This window comes from Podarcis liolepis, assembly GCF_965112155.1.
Source record: "Podarcis liolepis genome assembly, chromosome: 17".
Lineage (NCBI taxonomy): Eukaryota > Metazoa > Chordata > Lepidosauria > Squamata > Lacertidae > Podarcis > Podarcis liolepis.
The window spans coordinates 25,692,784-25,708,745 of NC_139571.1; the positions used below are offsets into that span (position 1 = coordinate 25,692,784).

Consider the following 15,962-nt stretch of genomic DNA (forward strand, 5'->3'; position numbering starts at 1 on the left):
CATGCATGCATTTGCTATAACAAGCAACGTTTGTATTAATATTTTTTTTGGGGGGGGGGAGAGACACACGCCATGGGTAGCAAAAGCCAGATTAGCAAAAGGACGCAAAGGCACAACAACAAGCAAAACGGACTGCCGGGCTGCAAAATGACTCAACCCCACAATTCGTGTTTAATCTTTCCAAGAGTTTAACGGTGACCCGTCAGCGAAAGGAGGGAGGGGAGAAAGTTGGAAGCAGGAAATGTTACCAAGTTCAGCACTTTTGGACACAAAACTCCCACCGACAGTTTCAAAGTGTGACCCACACACAAAAGCTGCCAAGACTTGGGGTGGGGGGGAGGAGATAAGGGGGAGCAGCAAAACACAACACACAACACAACTACTTTTAGAGCTCATCCTAGAAAGCCAGAAATGATCTACGTTGACAAAAGGGGGCGAATATACGGCCCACCACTTTGCAAACCAAAAAGACACAATCATCTCAAAGGGGTTGGGGAGGGGAGGGGGGAGGGGAAAGGAGAACAGCCAACAAGCAACTTCGGAAGGAAAAAGGAAAAAAAGAAAAGAAACACAGTATCGTTTCCAATGCCACATACCATTGTACTGTATTGCATTAAACGTATGGGATCCTGAATTCTGTAACACAAAACGGGACCGTTGGCTTCACATTTCTCAGTGGACAAATGGGCTGCGTTTCTCAAGGGGTGCTTTTTTTAAGGTTTGTTTGTTTTGTTTGGATTTTCCCAGAGTAAAACCGCCTGTCTTTTTTTTTTTTAACGTATGGATAGGTAAATCGACAAGAGTTTTTTTTTAAAAAATTAAAAATTAAAAAATCGAAGAAAGAGAAGTATTTGCTCTTGTATTTTCTTTTTTTAAGGCAATCGGAGAGAGGGAAGAAGAAAAATCTTGATTAGATGAGATTTTTTGCGGGGGGTAGGTAGGGAGAAGAAGCAGCCAAGGCAAAAAAGAGAGAGAGAGAGATGAAAAAAAGTCTACAGGCAGTAAGCGGCCCCCTCCTCCTCCTCCTCCTCCTCCTCCTTTCCCTCTTTTTCAATCTTCCTTCCTCTTTTGAGTTTCAAGGCTGGAGAGAGTAGGCTGTGGTTGCTGAGTTGAACGTGGTCCAGGAGAGGCTGAGCCCTTTTTTTTCCAGCGGGGCTGGTCTCTATGTGTGTGTGCATGTGTGTGTGTGTTTGTGTGTGCGCCTGTGCGTGTGCTGCTGCCTCTTTCTCCCCTTCTCTCCCCCCCCCCCCTCCTTGCGCGTCTGGCTCTGCAGAAGGGAGTTGCGTACTTGGCCTCCTTCCACCGCGCTCCTATTGGCCAGCGCCGCGGCGGCTTCCCCTGAAGCACCGCCCACTCAAGCTGCCTTTCGCCTCCTCCTCCTCCTCCCGCCTTCCTTTCCTCCCCTCCTCCCTCCTTCGGAACCCGTGGGAAGCAGCGGCTCTTCGCTTCCGCCTGGCGGCTGCATGAAACCGACCGCGGGAGGGAAGGGAGAAGAAAAGGGAGGGCATGGGAGAGCTTTTTTTGCATATTCATATCCCAGCAGCCAATCAGCGCCGGGAGAGCCGGAGCCGGGGACCCGCAATAAAGTATGCCGTTCCAGACAGGTCAGAGACCCTGAAATCACCGCATGTCAAAGAAGTCTGCAGACTCTTAAACAAAAGTGTGTGTGTGTGTGCGCGTGTGCACGCGCGCAAACGGGGGCGCGCTTGCTGGAGAGAAAAAAGAAACGAGGCATTTTCCCATCTCCTAAAAGTTTAATTACGTTAAATCCCAATATTGCTTTGTGGGGGTGCAGAATACAATATTTGTTTAAAAACCCGATTGCTTGATAACAGCAGAACAACGCCTGCTGTAAACAGAAAATGAGAATGGCAAGGGAAAAAAACAAAAAACCCATCTTTGAATAAATAGGGGGTTTTTGTAGTAGTACTTTTAAACAATAACACACAGTTATCTCTCCCCCCTTCTTTAATTGTTTAAATAAAACTTAACACAGTCTCTGAAAATAATAATAATAATAATAATAATAATAATAATAATAATAATAATAATAATAATAATAAACATAGCATTGAGTTTGCAGCATCATTTCCCATAATCTTAAAAGCATGAATGGCCAGTGGAGAGCTGACACTAATTTAGCATTCGTGAAACTAGTACCTGTCCGTATGAGTCTGGGTCACCCACCTCCTAGCTAAGTTAATGGAAATATCAGATGTGCAAGGAATACAGAATTAGCCTCATTGTAGAAATACACCCAGCCAGAGCTTTTGCAAACTGCCAATTCATTTACGTAGTTAAATTTGGAAACAAGAGGCAAACCTCTAAAGGCATCCAATTTTTAAAAAAAGCAAACTAACAATTGCATTTTATGTTTCCTCCTTTCTAGCAGTCTGGCATAGTTTAATAGCTTTACTTGACCTATCTTTGGTTTCCAACATATTTCATTTGAGTAGAACTGTATGAATATGTCCTTTCCAGCAAAAAAATATCAGCCGGGTCAAAGCCAAAGGGAAGAGGGAAAGGAAGGTAGTATTGCCTAAGAAACAAATGTATCAGTTTCAACACACCAGGGGCATACATTGTAATATTATAAAATGAAAGAGAGAAACAATGATTTTTTTAAAAAAAATTATAACAATGTATTTTCGCATTGCAAATGTTTCAAGCTATAAATATTGAACTGTAATATAAAGGGATATTTGAATAATAAATTTCTTCTTGCACCATTTAAAAAAACTTCTTAGGCTGGAGCACGGCCTATGGAACTGCATAGACAACAGAGGAATAAAAAGCTCCTTTTAAAGCTATCAACTTATATTATTATAAGCAATAATATAAAATTTCCAGATGCTCATGCATTAGCTTAGTCACAATGACTTCAGAGGCTTCGCCTTTCAAATTAAACTGGCTGAATATCTTGGGGTGGTTTTTTTTTTGTTTTACTGTTGAAAATTATTTGTGAAATGGGCAAATACTGTCAGCGTAGCACAAGACCTTACAATCAATTTATCCAACGTTATACTCAGAGGAGACTCACTGAAATAAATGGCCACGACTAACTTTGGTCAATTAACTCCAGCAATTCTAATCTGAGCGGAGCAGAGCTGGATACAACCCTTTGGTTATTAATTTAAACTAAACTTCTAAAAAATTATGAGTGTTCACATGAACAATTAATTAGCAAAACTTGGGGGGGCAGGGGGCGGAGAGCAGCTTGAAATACTCAGAAAATTGCTGGGATCTTATTCCTCCCCCCAGCCACCCACATTAAAAATATCTGCCGGGGGGGGCAGGGAATTTGCACTGTACAGTGTTTGCATTCCCTTTGTTTAGTGAAAGTGATTGCTCAGGCGGTCTGTGCCATGGACTTTGCAAACTACATAACATCCAGTCAATTATCTGGTTTGCAGGCCTTTTTCCATGCCAGGGGGAACCTGTGGTTTCCTCCCCTGGTTTATAGAAGTTAAAAAGCCACAGACAAAGAATGCTGCACATTATATAGCACACTTTATTAAAATGACTGCAAATACGTTACAGAGATTTGGGGCTTTTTTTTTTTTTAAGGCAAAGTCTGAAACCTCATCAGTGATAAGAATCCTGCAAGTCAAAAGGGAGAACATTGATGAGTGTGATATATGGTGACCTTGTATTCATGTAACCTGGCCTAGCAATGCACTAACAGCATGGGCTAAAAGGACACAGGCACATTAAAGAGAGAGACTTTTATTCTTCAAGCCCAGAATAAATGCAATTTATATATCATTTTACCAAGTCTTTTTTTAAAATAAGTTTCATGCCATGACCCTAATTTTGGCATCCAGATTCCTGAATTTCATAGCATTCATGTGCAAGAAGCCTATAAACCCAGGGCCATGCATTTGAGTTGATGGAAAAAACAATGCAGTTGCAGAGTGAAATTAAATATTTAAACAATGCGATCAGAAAAATTCTCCTTCCTATATCATTCAACTTGCCACCCTGAGAAGAATGAGCTTTGATGTGGATAAATGTACATTACTTCCTTGTGTTTTTTAAAAAATTAAACAGATTATAGTGAGGTTATTGATATGTACGCTGCAGACTTCAGAAATGTATTTCGTATTATGGGAGTATCTTCAGAATAAATGATCCAGAGAACAAAGCAGCCAGTTTGTAATTTTAAATTTCAGTTAAATCTACTTAACTGTGCTTCCACCCAACCTTCCAGAATTTAACATTCAACAACAACAAATATTCACATCAACAAATTTAATTCCCCCCACCTCAACCATCACTTCAATAAGGGGAGCACTCTCCAAAATAGTGAGATTGAGGCTGCAATCCTATACACCTTTTACACCCCATTAATCTAAACTGGGTTTTCTTCTGTGTGTCACAGAATAATAGAGTCTGAAGGGACCCTGAATGTCATCTAGTCCAACCCCTTGCAGGAATCTCAGCAAATGGTCCCCCGTCCAATTTGAAGCCATATCAGACCCTGCTTAGCTTTGCAAATATGCTAGCAATTTCTTTCCTGCACTAAATCAGACAATAAACTGGAGTAAACTTGTGTACTCCACACTGTAAAATGTCTCTTATGGAATCAACGCCAGTGAACACAGGGCTACTACAGAGAGAAGGTAGAAAATGGACAAACGTAGGTAATTAGAAGAAACCTCTTTTGTTCAGGAGGGTTGCTCGAAGCTTCATTTTTCACAATTGGTTAACTTGAAAAATACATAGTATTATTGAGCTGATATCTGTTTGTCAATTTACAATGCAAGCCTTTGCTTGTCTGCTCAGAGGTAAGTCCCACTAAGTTCAAGGGGGCTTACTCCCAGGTAAACAGAGCACAGGATAGCAACTTCACTTCATCAAACCATTATTGTCATTTTCAAGCAGGTTCTAATGTTCTGTAGTGCTTCACAGAAACAAACAAACAAACAAATTTTAGACTGTTTTTATTTAATATGATCTTTTTACAGCTTGACTTTTAATTTTCACTTGGAATCTTAAGCGGCACAACATGAAATTTATACCACTAAAACTCCTTTTGTTTTATAGGACATGTTAGCACATCTGAGGTTGCTTTGGTTTTACATTACATTCAAAGTGTTTGATTTAATGTACAAAGGCCTATATTGTTTAATACATGGTTGTCTCCCCCCCTCCCCCACATCTTCCTAGGAACTATGTTCTCAGCTGCAGAGATCCCTTCGAACATTCCCAAGGACTTGTTTTGAATTAATGACATTAAAACCCATATAGGAAATAATTTACATCAAAATGGATAAAGGGCATATTAAAAACTATAGCAAGTTAAGACAGCTGGAATTCAATCTCTACTTGTCTATATATAAACCAGCCTAGAAAAAAAGAAAAATCTTCTAAAGAGTCCCAATATCTCAATTGTGGAGAGCCTGGGCACTTTTTATGGTTGCAATTAAGGATTTAAGAGCTTTAACATTAAAGGAGGCAGGACAATAGGTTAATATTTTTGTGACTGCCTTTACCTGGAAACATTTTATTATCACGTCAGGTGATCAGCAGAGCACCATTGTGATGAACTTCACAAAAGAAAAAGGGAAAGAGACTGGGAAATCACACAAGCTTAATAATTTTGTCCTCCTACTTTCCTCTATGTAACAGATCCTGATGGCCTCACTGTATGGCCATAGCTGAGAATTTTCACTCCTCTGCTCTCCCGTACTGGAGAAATGGAGCAACCCCAAAACTCAGTTATATTTCTGGCACTGGGTAACTGCCCAGTAGGTCATAGTGGTTGAGGCAAACTACCTGGTGATTGTATGTGCTGATTGTCTTGTAGCTGATTCAGAGTAGACTTCTCTTGAATTGGAGGGATAAAAATCTACACAGATAAAAGCAGGCAGACACATGTGAAACCTTTGAGGACAGGGTACCCCGAGGCGCTTTAATACTCCAGGTTCATCCCCCCCCCCCAGTTTCCTATTAAAACTATCTGCTCCTTTATATGGTCTTCTTTGACGATTTCCTAGAGCGAGACAGTTCTTAATCTGACATAAAGTGTGTCAGCCCCAAAGGCCACATTTCCAGAAAGAACCGAGCAGATAAAGTAAGGTGATGCAATCTTAATTTGCTACACACAGGGAGGCTGGCTAATATGTTAACAACCCTAATTTTGTAATAGACTGTCACATGATAAGCTGTAACATGCATCTGTTCTTGCATCTTGTTATCATCAAGCAGTCAACACAGCAAAAGGCAGCATGGGGAAGAGTTCAGAACCATCAGCCAAAGGTCAGGCTGGGTCAAGCAAAGGAAAGCTGTGTCAGTCTGGGGGTCTGAATTGGGATGAAGGAAAACTAGAAAAGATACTTCTATTCTTCCAAAGTGAAATTTATGAGGCAGAAGGAGGCCATATATATATATATATATATATATATATATATATATATATATATGCAGGATTGGGAAACTGTCCTCAAATGTCTTATGTAAACAAGAAGCACACATATATAAATAATTTATTATTATTATTATTATTATTATTGAAAGGTTTTGGAGTTTTTCACAATAAAAGAACCCCCTTCCCATTTATATGAATAATCTTAAAGGAAAAGTATTCAACAAATGTTCAGAAGTTTGCTCTATTTTCATTTTTCTATTGCTTAGTGCAACCATGCCTTTCCCCCCTTTTTGAGTAGGATTTGAAATGTAAATGTGTAATTGTGCTTTTCCTCACATGCTTTGCAAGATGATGATGTATTATCGCAATTTTAATTCTGGAAAACTAAACAAAAAATCCCATTAAAATGATTACAGTGCACTTCGAATTCAGACAAGGACTGTTATGCATTAACCCCTATGTGTACATTCTCATTTCTGAGTATCAAATGTGTGCTGAAAATAAAAAAGTGTGTGTTTGGTTTTTTTTAAAAAAATAGAATATTGTTTTTAAAAGTTTTTGTTTGTTTGTTTAGGATAGCATGGATAAGATGAAACTATTGTAGCAATAACAATGAATGCACAGTATACAATTTCTCATTAAAAAAATTTGCACCGATTTTGCATTAAGAAACTTTGTCCTGCAGTAGGTACCTGCGGGCATTTTGAAATCTGTGTTGAAATCTGTGGTTTAATTTTTTTTGAAAGAAAAACAGGGCAAAAACCTCCTACTTCAACACCTTATGTCATCACAGTGATTACTGATAGTATGTGGGCACTGTTGAAGCAAGTAACTTACTAGAAGCTAGCATCCGTATACAATACCAAACAAAGATTTAAAAAAAAATACAGAATTGAATTGCAATATAAGGGCACTGCATTCAATCCTGCACACTGAACAGATAGCCCAACCTGAAATAATGTATCCACAGTCCAACAGGCTATCAAAGTATTGGCACAAGCCCTATTGATGCATTGCTTCCAGCAACAAAATTCTCATTGGTTGGAGTGATCATCAATTCTAGCTAGGCCTCTCCATGAAAAAGGGAATGCCAAAGACCACAAAGGAAAGAACTTGCCACATTTCTTGATCCAGACCACAGCAACACCTTAGGCTTGAATCCAGAGGCCTTCATTTCCTCTACACTTCTGCTCTGCAGAATGCCACTTTGCAAAACATGAGAGCAAAGTGCAGATTCTAGGACAGTCAGTCATCTCCCTCTGTTGTTTATTTTTGAAAACCTGACATCTCCAGCTATTGGATAGGAACTCTCTCCCCCGCTGGCCTGCACTCCAAAAGGCGGCAGTAGCTGGAACTCTCACAGAAGGCGAAAGACTTTGGGAATCACTGCAGATCAATCTCATTGGTCCCTGGGAGTATCTCCCTTTTCCTGCCTGACACCTGCTGCCCAAAGCCTGCCAAACATGCCAATGTCTGAGGAGCAGATGCAGATGTGGCGGGAGATGTTACAACAAAAGGGCTTCTTCCTACAGACGTGTGGAAGGAATGGGCTGCTGCTGGCACACAAGGCTCGGTTTCCATGCACACGCCTCGGCTGTTGGGGATGTCCTGTTTGCTTGGCTGTCTCTCCCCACCCTCCATCGCCTCCTTCCTCCTCCCATCCCCCCCCCCGAAAGAGAGAGAGAGAAAGAGAGAAAGAGAGAGAGAGAGATCTGCCCCACTGCACTGCATGCAAATTTGAGATGCACTGCTGCAGCCAAGTTGAACTTTGCCACGAACTGGCAACTTCTGCACGCCTGCAGTGACTTTAAAATGCTGCCATGGCTACCAAGGGGCACAAGCTGCTGGCAGATCAATCCCCTAATGGGAAAGGCTGTGTAGAAGCAAGCTGCTAAACTCCCCATGTATATGAAGAGGACAGGCTGAAGGGTGCTGCAAGCGCTATTGTTATGGGAGCAAAGAAGACCTGCTTTTCCACATCAGATGTTATTTCTTAAGGTATATTTGTTCTCTCCTGTTCCTTGTACTTTGAAAATGCTGCCCCCAAAGGGAGAGACTAACAACAGACAAGTTTGCACTTCTTGCCATTCTCACATGCGTTAAATCTCCTCCTAAACTCAGGTATCTCTGGGCCCTGCAAAGTATAATTTCTCCCTTCCATTTTATGGAACCCTAAACTGCAGCCCAATAATTTCTTAAGAGCATTTCCCAAAAGTGTGTGTGTGTGTGTGTGTGTGTGTGTGTGTGTGTGTGTGTGTGTAGTCACCACCCCCTTATCACAGACTAACAAAATACGGTACTAGCAAGAGCTCCGTTTGCTGCTTCTTTGTTATTTGATCCACCTCCTGGAACTCCCATTTCTCTTGCCGGAAACCTGTCGTCGATAAACGGTGGCAGCCTATGAGAGTGTATGGAGAGGGAGGGAAGAGGGAATGCCGTCGGGGAAAGGTTTAAAGCGACTATGGGCTGTGAGGGGAACGCGAGGTGATGCGATGGTCTGGTGTCTTCTGCCCACACCGAAGAGTTTCCTGAAGTCCTCCGGCCTAAGCAAGACCAGGCGCCATCATGTGCACAAAAACAAAAAAAAGGCGGCACTCACCTGTCCCCTGTGTGACACCACCAGGGAGCCCGATCCCGCCCCAAGGAAGAGAGGAGCAGCCCCAAAGGAAACGAGGCTCGGGGCTGGAGACCCTCCTGCCTGTGGGTAGACCTGAGCCCTATAGGGAGAAGATTCCATAGGGAAGGAGGCTTTAGGTGGCAGGACGCCCAGTTCAGTCAGAAAGAGGCTCAGCAGGAGCTAGGGGGAGATTGGTGGGGCTCCTCCGAACCCCCCACGAACGCAATTTGAGCCTCAAGAAACTCTTCCAGCGGGGGAAGCCCTTCTTCCTCCCTCCCCATAGGGCCGCGAAGAGGGCAAACTGCAACAGCCTTTTCCGCCTCTTCTTCTTCTTCTTCCTGCTCCTCTTCTGGGCGCCCTAGACCTCTCCGTCCCATCGTCCTGTTCTCCTTCGCTTTGCCCCGCTTGGCACCGGCATGGCTCTTTCACCAGCGCCAGGCTAGCGAGGGATCTGCCTCACTTCGGACAGGCAGCAGGCTGCCTAGTGCGGGGATCTGTTGAGGTTGGCTGCAAAATGCAGCAGTTTGGGGATCAGCGCGACGAAACTCCTCCCTTCAGGAGCCTCAATGTGGTGTATGTGTGTAGAGGGGGGTCATTTTAACACTCCCCCCCCTCCTCTCCTCTCCCTGAAACTCCAAGACCACGGATCAGGAATCCTTTGCCATGCCACACGGCGACCCTCCGTCTCTTCCAGCAAATGCCTTTCCCAGGGCCTTGCAGGAAAGGAAAAGCCGGATCCAGCTCGCTGAAACCTTGGCTTCAGGCAAAAAGGAGCCGGCAGCAAAGACTCTGAGGCCGCTGCAAAGCCCGAGCAGAGCCGCCTTTTCATTTCCTCTTTGCTCTTTAAGTGCCATTTTATCCCACCAAGTTCAAGTTCCGTTAAAGGTCACACCGAACCGTGTGAGAGTGGAGAAATTTGGGGCTGCTGCGGAGTCACTCCGCAGCAGCCCCAAAGCCAAATTCAGCCCCATTCATTTGCCTGAGATTTCCTTTCGACTCACAGGCTGCTGCGGTCCCTGCGCGCTCTGGCGCGGGAGCAAGCCCCACTGGACTCCGCGGGACTTTCTCCCCCTAAGTAAACGTGCATCGGATCGGGCTCTGCAATGTTTTGGGTTGGGGAGCCACGGGGCCAGCCTACGCCTCCGGGAAGCCCTTGGGGTCCTGCCCCCTTGCCACTGAAGGGAGGGCTGCCCAAGCGCACACCCACGTCGCACCCCAGTTCTGAATGCCGACGCAGGTGCCCAACGCGTAACAGACGAGATGCAAACGCAGTTGCGGCGGGGTAGGGAAGGGCCAGAGGGGGAAAGGAGGACCTGAAGTTCCCTTGCTGGTCCCTTCGCCCCCGCAACCTATAAAACACTTGAGGGGGCCTACCCGCTCCCCCAAAAAGTTGGAGGCTATTGCAATTAAAATTGTGCCCGTGTGCCGCATCTTGTGATCGATTATGTGCGACGGGGCTTACCTGGGCCCCCCAATATGTTACTCAAGTTGGCTCCCCTGCTAGTTTGGGGAGCGGGCTAGGCTCTTTGGGGGGCCCCCTCTGAGAGCAGCTGAGAGCGAGCCCCGGATGGCTGTTTGGATGCCACGGTCCACAGTCTGCGCGAAGCTGAAATGCAGCAGCCTCTCCTCCGAGGAGCCCCTCGAAGGCGAGAGCCGGCGCTGCCTCCGGGCCTCTTCGGCCTGCGCTGCTGTTGCTGCCGCCGCCGCCGCCGCCGCCGCCCATCTTTTGCCAGGAGGAGCCGCTCGCCGGGCCCTGCTTCGGCCGCTCCACTCGCCAAGCGCATCCCAGCCGTGGCCATCCATGGAGGGGTCCCCTGGCCGGCTGGCCAGCGGGTCCCTGCTGCAGAGCAGGCGAGCGAGGGCGGTGGGTGGCGGTGCCTCTGCAGGGAAAGAGGACCCTCGAGAGGCGTCCTCCTCTTGCTCCTCCTGGGCTGTTGGTTGCTGCCTTGCGAGGCTTCAGCTCTTGCAGCCTTCGCTCCTGTAGATGGAAATGGAGAAGGGGGGGGGGAGGCAGGGCAGGGGGAGACAGGTCGCCCCCCTGCAGGCACACAAGGTGCTTGCCGTGGCCACGAGGAAGCGACTGTGCAGGGCCAAAAGGGAACCCCAGACATCACCTGGGGAAAGTGTTCTTTTCTCAGGAAAATGAAGCGTAAAAGAGAGCCCAAGCTCCGCCGGTGGCTCCGTGCGAACCAGCTAGACATCAACTTAGACAGGCACGTTCCCCAACAGCGCGAGCGAGACGCGGGGAAGTGGGGCGCGCAGGGAGGGGGGCGAAGCTGCCTAAGCAACGGCCCACAACTCGTACGGACCCTAGAGTGGCTGGAGGGGCCGCAGGAGGGGAGCCGGAGCCGGAGATGCGCTTCCCCCGCACGTGGGAATGGGTGCCGGGCGAGACTCAGGCTGGCGAAAAGGGCGAGGGCTGGGGAAACTTCGCAGGGGCGCCTCGGCCGAAGCAAGCCGAGCAGAACATCTTCTTGGGCTCATCCTTCTTTGCCCGCCGACGCAGGCTGATCCCCGCTACTCAGACCGTCGAGGTACTCTAAAGCAAGGTTTAAGATGGCCCTCCAAGCAGGTGGAATAACAAATAACAAATAACAACAACAACAACAACAACAATAATAATAATAATAATAATAATAATAATAATAATAATAATAATAATAATAATAATAATAATAATAATACTGTAATAATAATAGAAGAGGCGCAATTTAAAACATGTTAATGGTCCGTAAAGGAAACGGGGGAGGCGTTAGTTTGGCCTTGAAGGTAACAAATGGCGAGGAAGTGAACGAAGACAACTCCCCGCGCGTCTGCGCTTAAGCGGAGTGGAGAGGCCGCTTGGGTCGCCCTTGGCTCCTCTTTCTCCTGCGAGACTTGGCAAAGGCAGGCCGGAGGAGTCCTGTAGGTAACCGAGGCGGTGAAGGGGCGCCCCTTTGTCGCCCTGCGAAAACAGGATTGGCGGGGAGGGGGTGCTCCCCGCTAGCTGCAAACAGGGTGTGTTTCTTTCAGCTTGTCTCCCGCGAGGCTTCCCTGCCGTGTCGCCCCCAACCCCCAGCTCTCTAGCACTCCGATCCCAACCGTGTTTACACGGGAGCAAGTCCCGTTTCATTCCCAAGGAAATGCCTCCCCCAGGGAAACTCGAGGAGACGCGCTGCCTGGGGAAACAACTTGAAGCAGAAAGACGCCAAGGAGCCCCAACACGTTTATTTGGGAGTAAATTCCAGGGGCGGGGGTCAAGGGCGGGGGGCTTCCTTCCAGGCGGGCAGAGAGACCTGCCTTAGCAGCGGGATGTTCCTCCTCAACCCCGCCCCGCAACTTCGGATCTTCTTGACTACAGCAAAGTCACTCGCTGAGCCGAGTTGGACTATTTCTGCTCGTAGTTTTACTTCCAGGTAGCAGCGGGAGGGGAGGAGGGGAGTTTGGCGAGGGATACCCGAGGCTCTTTCCCACGCTTAGCCTGGCGTTGTTCTCTTCGGCCCCATAACTCGGGGACGAGTCCCAGAGAAAAGACAGACAGACACCCGCCCCCCTCCATGGGACGGGGAGGGCTGCGACTGGGGCACAGCCTCCTCCGACCTGCTTCTTTCTTCGGGATCCGCGCTCGTGCCCCTACCCTCTTCCACGTCTTGACGGGAGACGGAGAGGCCACGAACCAGGCTCTGGGCGCGGGTCGCCCGTCGAGGCGTGCTGGCTCGACGGGGTTGAGGGAGAGGGAGGGCGGCGCCTATTTTTAGCCGGGACAAAATGTTTCCCCAGCAACTTCTCCGCTGCTGCTGCTGCCGCCGCCGCTCCCGCCTGCCTGCCCCGGCTCCGGATATTTAAGGACTGCAGGTTTGGCCTGTCGTCGAGGCAATAGTCCGATGGCCTGACAACTAATTTATTGGGGGGGGGGGGATAAAAGGGAATCTGCGTGGGAAGGGAGGGGTGGCTGTCACAAGAAGGAAACTTTGATTGGCGTTGTCCCTTGTCAAAAATAATAATAATAAACTCGTCTCTCGCGCGCGTCAGCTGCCGTCTGTTTTAAAGAGGGGCTGGGGTTGGGTTTTGCACAGGGCTCCATCTCTGTGACGAGATCTCAGCGGATCATTGTATTATTCCCGCCTGAAAACGGCACCCGTCTCGGTGATCGCCTACTCTACAACCTCCCCGTGGGGCTTCCCCTCCCCTCCCCCTCAAACTAGGCAGTCACCGTCAATTAAATATTTCCGGTAAACTGGGTGCCCCCTCCCTTTTAAGCAATAATACATCTCCCCATGTTTTTTTTCACCACATCCCACGTTGGAGTAAACATTTCTCGTCCCCCACTCCGGGAATTCGATTATTATATACATATATTATTGTCATATGCAGATATGCACTGGACACATTTTGAGACAGAGATTTGTGTGCTCCCGGAAACAAACTATTCCGCAAGAATACTAGTGGGGAGCCCTAAATGTCTCGCCCAAGCGGCAAAAAGGACATTAAGAGGTCCGGATCCGCAGCCCACTTAAGCCAGAATCATACTAACGACGCTTTTACACGACGTGCTCGATAACTTCGAAGTAAGCGCTGTAAGTTTCCGTGGAGTTTGCGCTCATGAGCATTTTTAGAGGGGGCTGGGAATGACTTCCATTTAAGTCTATCCGTCCTGAGGGTCGCAGCCCAAGACCCCGTGCTTGGAAAAAAAGGACCGTTGTTTTCAGGGTAATTTGTTGAAATCCCAGTGATAAATCCTACGGAAGGGAATGAAAGGGTTTTTTTTAGGTGTGTTACCAAGATTTCTGCCTTACAACCTGCTTCTCAATAAGTTCACCCGGGGGAAGGTCTCAATGAATCGAACGGGGCACATTTCACAGATTTGCTTAGTGAGTTTACACAGCCTTATTCTACGTGATGCGCGGTATCCCACGCGCCTGGATGGAGTTCAGCACAACTTTCAATTGACTCTCGCTTTTAGGTGGCGGGCGATCAACTTCGGGGTCAAAAGGCCACGTCGGCGAGGTGGCAGGATCCTTCGGAGCCCTCCCATCCGGTCACCCACACCGGCGAAGCGTCGTCGGTGGGAAGCGAGGCCCCCGGGTCCATTGCTTGAGAGGCAGTCTGAGGTCTCGCCGCGGCCGGGTCAGCATCGGCCGCCGCTTGGCTCCTGCGATTGCCGCAGCCTCCTCGTCCTGTCGCTTTGCGCAGGGAAAAGAAGCAAGCAAGATCGCCGAAAGGGAAGCGCCACTTCTTCGACGCCACTTTCCCCCTCGAGAAAAACCGCGCCCGAGGTTGCAACTCCGCGCACACGGACTCGGGAGCAAGGCCCCCCTACTCCCCCAACAACTCAGCGCGGAGGATCTAGCTGGAAGAACCCAAAATGTTTATGCGGGAGTAAGCCGCAAGGGCGCCAGGAGGCACTGATTCCCCGGGCAGCTGGCACAGGGGCAAAGCCGTCGAGTCCCGTCTCTTTCTTGCAGCAAGGCCACCCAACCGCGCCGCTCTGCCTTTGGGGCTTGGGTGCTAATCACAGCTGCGGGCTGCGAAGCCTTGAGGGAGCCCCCTGACTTCAGAGAAAGCAGGCGTCCACAGAGGCTGCTGTAGCCTTGCCGCTTATCTGCTCCTAAACGAATGGAGACGGGTCTGTGCCGTTTGCTCTGCCTCTGTTATACTCTGCACATGGTCAGAGACGCGCGACGGGCCTCGCCAGAAATGCCAGTGTGGTGTAGTGGTTAAGAGAGGTAGTCTCCTAATCTGGTGAACGGGGTTCGAGTCATCGATCCTCCACATGCAGCTGCTGGGTGACCTTGGGCTAGTCACACTTATTTGAAGTCTCTCAGCCCCACTCACCTCACAGAGTGTTTGTTGTGCGGGAGGAAGGGAAAGGAGAATGTTAGCCGCTTTGAGACTCCTTCGGGTAGTGATAAAGCGGGATATCAAATCCAAACTCTTCTCTTCTTCTTCTCTGCAAGAACAGGAGACGCGGGCAAGGAAAACACTGCTGGATCAGGCCCGTTAATCCCACTTAGCGAGGCAGATGGCCGCCTCGCCCTCCGTGGAAACCGCACGTCGGCGAGAAGCATTCGGGAGCCTTTAGGATGGCTCGCTTTCTGTCCGGCCGCGTCCCGTCCAGCAGCGCGCAAACGCCTCCGGCGGGGGCCTGCTCGGCCGCGGCGTTTCCCAAGGATACAGCCCGGGCCGGACGGCCTCCGAGGCAAGCAGGAGAGAGGCGCTTAAGCCGCGGGGATCCCGCAGACTTAGTGGGCTTTAGCAGGGGGATAAACTGAGAATCTTTTGCCCAAAGCAACTTTGTCCTCTGGGGGCTCAACAGAAGCCTCCCTTCTGCGCCCAGGGAATAGGATCCCCACGCTGCAGCCATGCCGAGGTCCCGCATCTCGTCCCCAGAGCCTTGTAGTTTTGGGTCACAAACTGGAGCCGCTGCTTGTCAGCTCCCTTGGCATCCTGTCCGCAACGTCAGCCTGGAAGTCTCCCGTGGCCTACCGGGCAGCAGTCTTCCTCTTAGGCTCGCCTGCCAGGAGAAAGGACGTCGTCCCCCCCTCCAGGCCGCCGGTATTTATTCGCCAGAAACAGAGAGGGCGAGCGGGGCCTTCCCTGGGCGAAGGCTTCCCCAGCAGCATGGCATTCGTGGCGAGCCTGCCTTTGGAGGGTGCCCTGGGGCAGCAGCAGGCAGCACCGTCGGGGGGCACACATACTGCACGTCAAACCCCTGGCGCATAGAAGTCAACTCCTAGGGGCTGAGATGTCTTCTACCCCACCAATAAAATATTGATGGGCATTGCCATTTAAACGGTGTGCGTGCACCTTATATGATCGATTATGCGGAACAGGGCTTACCTGGGCACCCCCCCCATATGTTATTCAAGTTGGCACCCCTGCCCTGCAGCGACCCTATTTTAGTTCACGAGAGAAAGATTTCACAAAGTTTAGCTAGTGAAATAATCTCTCAGCCTCGGAGGAGAAAGAGGATGTGTGTGTGTTTTTTTGTTTTTT

At 48.5% G+C, this 15,962-nt stretch overlaps 2 protein-coding genes across 15 annotated transcripts in view; one reads left to right on the plus strand and one right to left on the minus strand.

The window, feature by feature from the left end:
• NFIB (nuclear factor I B) overlaps window positions 1-15,962 on the minus strand; it is a 299,659-nt gene that overhangs the window by 207,664 nt on the left and 76,033 nt on the right. For 2 of the 14 annotated variants that reach the window (XR_014520632.1, XM_083482272.1), the window contains exon 1: window positions 8,970-9,510. The exons of 3 other annotated variants lie outside the window; for them this stretch is intronic. Coding sequence is in view for 10 of the 11 variants with exons in the window: in XM_083482272.1 (XP_083338398.1) it covers window positions 8,970-9,107 (138 nt within the window). In the remaining variant the exon portion in view is untranslated. Of the gene's footprint in view, window positions 1-596; window positions 1,199-8,969; window positions 9,671-15,962 lie in introns of those variants that run through there. 9 more of the 14 variants (XM_083482274.1, XM_083482264.1, XM_083482265.1 and 6 more) reach the window with 7 other exon arrangements.
• On the plus strand, window positions 11,342-15,962 carry LOC310696669 (uncharacterized protein; the record flags this gene model as incomplete). Its single annotated transcript, XM_083482405.1, has 3 exons — window positions 11,342-11,521; window positions 12,487-12,821; window positions 13,930-15,962. The coding sequence occupies 3 exons, from the start codon at window positions 11,342-11,344 to the stop codon at window positions 14,516-14,518; spliced, it is 1,104 nt and encodes a 367-aa protein (XP_083338531.1). The 3' UTR covers window positions 14,519-15,962.